This window comes from Nanorana parkeri, unplaced genomic scaffold, assembly GCF_000935625.1.
Source record: "Nanorana parkeri isolate BGI_ZX_2015 unplaced genomic scaffold, ASM93562v1 scaffold479, whole genome shotgun sequence".
Classification (NCBI taxonomy): Eukaryota; Metazoa; Chordata; class Amphibia; order Anura; family Dicroglossidae; genus Nanorana; species Nanorana parkeri.
Window position 1 is genome coordinate 841,276 of NW_017306747.1, and position 8,850 is coordinate 850,125.

The following is an 8,850-nucleotide window of genomic DNA, read 5'->3' on the forward strand; positions in this document are numbered from 1 at the left end:
CTATACCGCCGGGAATCACAGTCCAGAATTCTGAACAGACGTGCCAAAAAGGTCCCAATCGTGCCAGATGACAACCAGAGCTCAGAAAACTAAACTGAAGAAGTATCTGTGAAGCGGATGCACCGCCCGGCATCCGAAAATACACATTTAGTAAATCTCTGCAATATATTTTCTCTGTTTTATCTGAGCACACCTGCTGATGTCCTACAAATACAACGTGCTCCGACCTTCCTGACAACACAGCTCGGAATTCCCAAGCACGTGGTGTCAGCCCTGACTACTTCATTTCTGATGCATTACAAACGCCAAAGACCTACCCATGGGAATGACCTGGCTCATCATTTGTGAGAGCCGGGTCTTCTCATCCAACATCAGAACCCGACCTCACAAATGGGTGCACAGTCTCACGGACACCCTCCGAAATCTTGTAGGAAACATTCCCAGGAGAGTTCATGGTTTTGGAAGCTAATGGTGTGTCATGGTCAGGTGTCCACAAATCTTTGGCCATGAAGTGCATTCCCTTAGACCAGGGGTAGCCAATCTCCGGCCCTCCAGCTGTGGTGGAACTACAAATCCCATGAGGCATTGCAAGATTCTCACAGACATGACTCCCAGAGACAGATGCATCGTGGGATTTGTAGTTTCACCATATATGGAGGGCCGGAGATTGGCTACCCCTGCCTTAGACACAACAAACCATTTTCTTACAAATGGTTCCCCCTGCTGGGGACCCCTCTAGTGATAATAAAGATCTATATAGAGGAATCAGGACCTCCTTCCTCCTGCTGGAGATCCCTCTAGTGATAATGAAGATCTATATAGAGGGATCAGGACCTCCTTCCCCCTGCTGGAGATCCCTCTAGTGATAATAAAGATCTATATAGAGGAATCAGGACCTCCTTCCTCCTGCTGGGGATCCCTCTAGTGATAATAAAGATCTATATAGAGGGATCAGGATCTCCTTCCCCCTGCTGGGGATCCCTCTAGTGTTCATAAAGATCTATATAGAGGGATCAGGACCTCCTTCCTCCTGCTGGAGATCCCTCTAGTGATAATAAAGATCTATAGAGAGGGATCAGGACCTCCTTCCTCCTGCTGGAGATCCCTCTAGTGATAATAAAGATCTATAGAGAGGGATCAGGACCTCCTTCCTCCTGCTGGAGATCCCTCTAGTGATAATAAAGATCTATAGAGAGGGATCAGGACCTCCTTCCTCCTGCTGGAGATCCCTCTAGTGATAATAAAGATCTATAGAGAGGGATCAGGACCTCCTTCCTCCTGCTGGAGATCCCTCTAGTGATAATAAAGATCTATAGAGAGGGATCAGGACCTCCTTCCTCCTGCTGGAGATCCCTCTAGTGATAATAAAGATCTATAGAGAGGGATCAGGACCTCCTTCCTCCTGCTGGAGATCCCTCTAGTGATAATAAAGATCTATAGAGAGGGATCAGGACCTCCTTCCTCCTGCTGGAGATCCCTCTAGTGATAATAAAGATCTATAGAGAGGGATCAGGACCTCCTTCCTCCTGCTGGAGATCCCTCTAGTGATAATAAAGATCTATAGAGAGGGATCAGGACCTCCTTCCTCCTGCTGGAGATCCCTCTAGTGATAATAAAGATCTATAGAGAGGGATCAGGACCTCCTTCCTCCTGCTGGAGATCCCTCTAGTGATAATAAAGATCTATAGAGAGGGATCAGGACCTCCTTCCTCCTGCTGGAGATCCCTCTAGTGATAATAAAGATCTATAGAGAGGGATCAGGACCTCCTTCCTCCTGCTGGAGATCCCTCTAGTGATAATAAAGATCTATAGAGAGGGATCAGGACCTCCTTCCTCCTGCTGGAGATCCCTCTAGTGATAATAAAGATCTATAGAGAGGGATCAGGACCTCCTTCCTCCTGCTGGAGATCCCTCTAGTGATAATAAAGATCTATAGAGAGGGATCAGGACCTCCTTCCTCCTGCTGGAGATCCCTCTAGTGATAATAAAGATCTATAGAGAGGGATCAGGACCTCCTTCCTCCTGCTGGAGATCCCTCTAGTGATAATAAAGATCTATAGAGAGGGATCAGGACCTCCTTCCTCCTGCTGGAGATCCCTCTAGTGATAATAAAGATCTATAGAGAGGGATCAGGACCTCCTTCCTCCTGCTGGAGATCCCTCTAGTGATAATAAAGATCTATAGAGAGGGATCAGGACCTCCTTCCTCCTGCTGGAGATCCCTCTAGTGATAATAAAGATCTATAGAGAGGGATCAGGACCTCCTTCCTCCTGCTGGAGATCCCTCTAGTGATAATAAAGATCTATATAGAGGGATCAGGACCTCCTTCCTCCTGCATATTGGAAATTCTACCCCCCTGAACCTTATTCGCACCCTTCATGCAATTCAAGGTTTCATACATGTCCCCCTTTCCCACAGACTGTACATATTGTGTTCCTGCAATCTCTCCGGATATGCTTTTTCCCTCAGACCTTTCACCATCTGCAGTGTAAGGACGCAGAAGGGCAAACACGAAGCACAATCTCCTGCAAAGTAAACCAGTTTTTCCCTCAGCAGTACAGAGAACGGGGCTCCTTATCCACCTCCCGAGTGAGTGAGCGAGCGGGAGCTGCCGTGTTCCAGCGTCTGTGCACAACCAAACAGAGATAAGGAAGATAACGCGCACAACGTCGCTTCCACAAGGTCCTGCAAGGTGACACAGGCTGCGCGCTCTGATGGCCATACACTGGATGGAGGATCTCGGGGTTCCGGCTCGGATAGACTTGACATGTCCCCACACTAGAAGATCAGCGCCGTCAGACACGAAGATCATTAAGCAATTGTTCCACATTACCGGAGGCCACTCCTGTCGGCAGCGCGGAGACAAACCGGTTTTGTCAGCTGTGGTGAGGGCGTGAGGGGTTTATAGATTACTAGGGAACATGTACCAATTTCATAGAAATGGGATCCATCATTATCTATTATAATGATAGGCGCATGGCACGGACATTATGGGGCCATCATATATTTTAGGCCTTGGTCATAACAGTATCGTGGTCATATATTTTGTTTTTATCTCGAGTGTCATTCAGAATCATTGGCAGTCTCTGGATTTCTTCCATACAAATTTCTGACCGAGGTGCAAAAACAAAAATCTCTTAGTTTAAAAGGAGAACTATGGGGTTAAGTCTTTTCCCCATAGTTCTCCTTAGGGTAACGGGAGGACACAAACTAGCATCCTCCCGTCACCCTAAGCTCAGTATACCGCGAGTTACAGCTCTCTATATACTGAGACGCCACAGCTGAAGTGGATCCCGACAATTATGCCGGGATCCGCCCAGCTGCGTGACTGACAGCTGGCTCTGCCTATCTAAAGGCAGAGCCAGCTGTACCCACCCCCTCCCCCGTCAGTTCCGCCAGTCAGCGCTGGAGGATCGGACCGGGGAGGGGGAAATCCAGCCCCTCCCCTGTCAGGGCAGAGAGCCGTGACAGGATCGAGAGGTGAGCGAACGCCGGTATGTGTTCGCTCACCTCCCGATCTACTGAGCCGACCTGTGACAGTCTCATTGTCACAGGTCGGCTAGAACTATGAGATGAGTGAAAAGCACTCACCTCATAGTTCTCCTTTAAATCAGCCGACTACATTCCAGGAGCATCAAAATAAAAAAGGTGTTCAAAGTCTTATAGTCGGTTTTCATTTCTAAAGCAGCCACAGCCGAGTAGAAAGGCCTGCCCCCTGCCAGCATGCTGCAGATAAGTACTATTGCTGTGTGTGTGGAAGCAGGGCTATGCAGAGGTCACACACTTCCCTGCGGAGTCAGAAATAAAAGCTTGGTGGTCAGTAACCTTCATGCTCCCTTTTCATTGGAGAGCTCTAGCTCAGCAGGTTACTTGTCAGACCTCTGCAGAGAGACCATTGCAGCTCGCGGTATACTGAGCCTAGGTTGACGGGAGGACGCTAGTTTGTGTCCTCCCATCACCCTAAGGATAACTATGGGGTAATGCAGTAGTTCTCAACCTCTCTAGGGCCGGGACCCCTTGGTAACATTTGCCAAGTTGTGGTGAACCCCAACGGTATAATTTTAGGGATGACACGGGTGCTGCAGCGACATCTGGCGGCGTGGCGGGAGAACTGACACTGCTGCGCTAGGAGAGGGCTGAGGAGGACTTCACCTAGCTCTAGTTTGTGTCCTCCCGTTACCCTAAGGAGAACTATGGGGAAAAGACTTAACCCCATAGTTCTCCTTTAAGGTGCATTCAACCCTTGTCTTGTAGAAAAAAAAACCCACTGCAAGAGTATTTATTTTTCTTAAATCCCAGAGCTCAGCTTTAAAAAAAAAATGTCACCTTTTTCGTAAAACCCATCTAAGACAACGCGGTCTGAAAAAGGTGACAACGCTGCTGTGCAAATTCACTACAGAATGAGCAGTGATGTCACTCCATAGTAGGAAATTCCCTGAGAACGCACAACAGCCCATTGCAAGAAAGCATTCTGGTGGGATTTCAAGCATTCAGCTCGGAGGTCGGAGCGCTGAGGGCCAAGGGGGGGCCTCGCAAAGGACGAATCAGCACTGACAGCTCCCGTGGTGCCATTAAAACAGGTTCTCTTTGCAGCAAACCGGTTATCAGCAAATGCAATGAAAAATAACTACCCCACTGCTCAGCAACGTTAAAGAGGACATTTACCCAGATCTTTAAAATAACAACAAAGACGCCTAAAAGGTGTCTTCTAGACAGTGTATAGAATGTGAGGACACAGAGAGATATACCATTGCTGCAGAGGAGGAGGAGACCGGCTGGAGGGAACTGTGTAGGAGCATGATCTGCTATGATCTGTATTGATCAACGTAGGCTCAACACAAGGGCAACAGTTATCCCTTATGTCCTGCGTTGAGGTGGCTGCATAAAGTAGCGGCATGTCTGGATTTTTACACAGTGCAACACATCACGTCACAATGCACTGTGGTGCAAAGGTCAATGAACTGTCATTTTGTGACATTTAAATAAAGTTGGAAAAAAAAAGTGCCACCCTTCACACCGCATGTTATACAGAGATGGTGAGAATGAGCCCCTCAATGCCGAGGTCACCCAATGGTCACCACATACCACTGTGCATGTTTTACAGAGATGGTGAGAATGAGCCCCTCAATGCCGAGGTCACCCAATGGTCACCACATACCAGTGTGCCTGTTATACAGAGATGGTGAGAATGAGCCCCTCAATGCCGAGGTCACCCAATGGTCACCACATACCAGTGTGCCTGTTATACAGAGATGGTGAGAATGAGCCCCTCAATGCCGAGGTCACCCAATGGTCACCACATACCACTGTGCATGTTATACAGAGATGGTGAGAATGAGCCCCTTACGTCGAGGTCACCCAATGGTCACCACACACCAGGGTGCATGTTATACAGAGATGGTGAGAATGAGCCCCTCAACCCCGAGGTCACCCAATGGTCACCACACACCAATGTGCATGTTATACAGAGATGGTGAGAATGATCCCCTTACGTCGAGGTCACCCAATGGTCACCACATACCACTGTGCCAGTTATACAGAGATGGTGAGAATGAGCCCCTCAATGCCGAGGTCACCCAATGGTCACCACATACCACTGTGCATGTTATACAGAGATGGTGAGAATGAGCCCCTCAACGCCGATGCCACCCAATGCTCAAAACCCGTGTCATTCTGATCCGGTGGGTTCATTGCTCGCAGTCAAGGCTCGGGCTGACACATGTCATGCAGAGCCATGGAGCCCGGCGATAAAAACCCACAGGAAACCGCAATGACAGATTAAACTGAACAGCACCAGCGAGCACGACTGCTCGCTGCAAGGAATTGCACAAGCCCAAAGTTATTTAGGGATTATTTAAACTAAACATGAAGAGGGCGAGATAACAGAAGCATGCAGAGTATCGCGGAGCTGTGTGTATGCCAGGACAATGTTCAAAAGTAGAAGCGGCACAAGTACAACCCAAAAACCTTGCAGACTGTCCAAAAATTGCCCAGTACGCGAGGGCACACTTTGTATGCAGAAGTCAGAATATTTCAGAGTCAGAGTCATCATCAACACACAACATTCCTTACAGAGCACTGCACAATAAGTAGGACTTCCCTCTGCAGAGCATCTCACCCTCCCCTGACTAAAACAAAACAGACTGCAGTAATGAAGGGCACTGCGTGGTTAGTCAAGGGTCCCTACCCCGCATAGCATGGCGCACACTCACTCTCCCGATCCCAGCTTAGCACGTTGCTGGGCAGGCTGGGCGCTGGAGGACTGGCAGGAGGCCCCGGCTCCCTCCCCGGAGCTGGACTACGGGGGCCACGGCTGAAGACCCGCGAAGCAAAGTTCTCCAACTTCTGTAGGGCCGACATCCCGAGGCCGAGGTTCAAGATGGGGCTGGTGGTGAGGCCGTCACATTCAGCTTGAGGGGTGGCAGAGGAGACGGATGGCAGTAAATGTAGAAAAAGAGGGAAAAGGAACCGAGGAACTAGGCAAGTCAAGAGGACAGTAAGGAGGGCCTACAAAGGGGAGAGCAGAGGACAGACATGACTGGCTCTGGTCTGGGGTGGAAGAGGTCTACAGAGAAGGGATAAGCGACCAAGGTAGGACGAGGAGCGAAAGATCATCATAAGTACTAGGGAGAGGTGAGGAAGAAGGGAGGATAATCAGCCCGTCTATGAAGAGGCTGCAGGGCAGACTGAGCAATCGAGGAGTAGCAGAGCAAGCATGTGAGACAGGAGGAGGCAAGACAAGACACGGACAGACAGATGTACTACCGGGAGAGAGGGAAGCGTCAGAGAGAGAGGACTAGGCAAAGAGAAACAGCCTGCCTGCCCTCTTATCAGCTGGTTACAGGTCTCTCGCTGACAGGGGGGTGGAGGGAGAGCCGGCTGAGATAAAAAACAAAAGGGAGGAGAAAAGACCTGGAAGTGCGAGAGGAGGGAGAGAAGTTATAGAAACAAAATGTGATGATTAAACCGAGGGGGAAGGAAGGTGACGGCTGGATGGAGATCCGTACAGACAGGTCGGGGTGGAAAGGTGAACAGGAATGGAGACAAACAATGATGACAGGCCAGGAACCGGAAGAATTACACTCATGGGTCCCCAAAAATGGAGACAAACAAGGACGATGGGTGAGGATTCAGAAGAATTACACTCATGGGTCCCAAAAACAGAGATTAACAACAACAATGGTGGGCAAGGAACCAGAAGAATTACACTCATGGGTCCCCAAAACAGAGATGAACAATGACGATGGGCGAGGAGCCAGAAGCATTACACTCATGGGTCCCCAAAAACAGAAGCAAACAATGACGGTGAGCGAGGAACCAGAAGCATTACGCTCATGGGTCCACAAAAACGGAGACAAACAATGACGTTGGGCCAGGAACCAGAAGCATTACACTCATGGGTCCCCAAAAACGGAGACAAACAATGACGGTGGGAAAGGAACCAGAAGCATTACACTCATGGGTACCCAAAAACGGACGCAAACAATGACGGTGAGCGAGGAACCAGAAGCATTATGCTCATGGGTACCCAAAAATGGAGACGATCAATGATGGTGGGCCAGGAAACAGAAGCATTACACTCATGGGTCCCCAAAAACAGAGACAAACAATGACGGTGGGTGAGGAACCAGAAGAATTACACACATGGGTCCCCGATAACAGCAATGATGAAGGTTTTAGTAGATTATAGTTCATCTGCATCCCCTTTAGGCCTTGACTCACACCCAAACGTTTCATAGCTTGAAGTTCAACGCTCAGTAAAATATTGTGTGTTCCATGTAATCTCTATGGTTGGATCGTTCACAGAGCGTGGATTCATCCTGGCGCTGCGTGTACGCGCCGCAATGCTTTTCTATAGGTAAACACAGTTTCAGGGCTCGTGTTAATGAGATTTCTTTTTCTGCTTTTGACTCGTGTTTACAGCGCGCTTTAAATCGCAACTCAGCGGGTCTACGGAGATCCATTCCGGCCCCTCCGATAGTTCCTCAATTACAGATTGCACACGGCCTCTACAACGGGACATTCGGCTTTGCAGTCGAACGATGCTGCCGTGATAAAACACTTACAATAAAAGTACCGTGGTCATATACTCAGATCAGAGGTCAACAATGGATACCAAAGACAAACAAAGACCATAAATTCCTAAACAAAAGGAATCTGACGTGACACACACCTACAGGCCCTGAGTTTTACGGGAGGTTGTACTCACAACCACAAATTGCAGCTAAAATGGGATAAACACCTACATTACATTTGTCACGTTTCACATTATATATAAAAAATTAAATACAAATGGCAGCTTAACTTTTTTTAGAAGTGCTTTCTGCAAGTTCCAGGACTGAAAAATCATGCTTAGTTCTCACTGTCTGGGGGAGGGGGGACTGTCTGAACAGGACTGTCTGTCCTAACAAAGGGTTAAAGCTCTAGAATAAGGGTCCCTAAATGCCGGACCGTGGACCAAGTGGCGGTTCTGTTTGGACCGTGACCGCTGGCTGACCTGCACTGGGTTATGGCCGACAGTGGATACACCAGCCTCAAACCATGGTGGGTATGGACCAATGATAGCCTAGTACAAGTGAACTCGATGAGGATTCTGACAGCGGCACGTATGGCGCACACGCACCAACGCCATCTGGTCTAAATCTCCTACTGGCAAGTCACCGGACATGATGTCACCAGTCGGAGATCTCGACAGAACACATGTGTACAGTCCCCCACATTCCTCAGTCTGCTCCCATTCTCAATCCTGACACCCTCTCTGCCCCAGAAGCGCAGGGGACCCCGAAAACCACAGGGGGGTGGAACAATAATAGCCCAATACAAATGATCGGGGGGGGGGGGGGGGGGCCC

General features: G+C 49.0%; 1 protein-coding gene across 3 annotated transcripts in view; it reads right to left on the bottom strand.

Moving 5' to 3' along the window:
• LOC108790539 (cAMP-dependent protein kinase catalytic subunit alpha) overlaps positions 1-8,850 on the bottom strand; it is a 56,006-nt gene that overhangs the window by 24,554 nt on the left and 22,602 nt on the right. Inside the window, exon 1 of one of the 3 annotated variants that reach the window (XM_018560822.1) lies at positions 6,213-6,835. The exons of 1 other annotated variant lie outside the window; for it this stretch is intronic. In XM_018560822.1, the coding sequence (XP_018416324.1) occupies positions 6,213-6,360 (148 nt within the window). In that variant the 5' untranslated portion in view covers positions 6,361-6,835. Of the gene's footprint in view, positions 1-6,187; positions 6,836-8,850 lie in introns of those variants that run through there. One more of the 3 variants, XM_018560824.1, reaches the window with a different exon arrangement.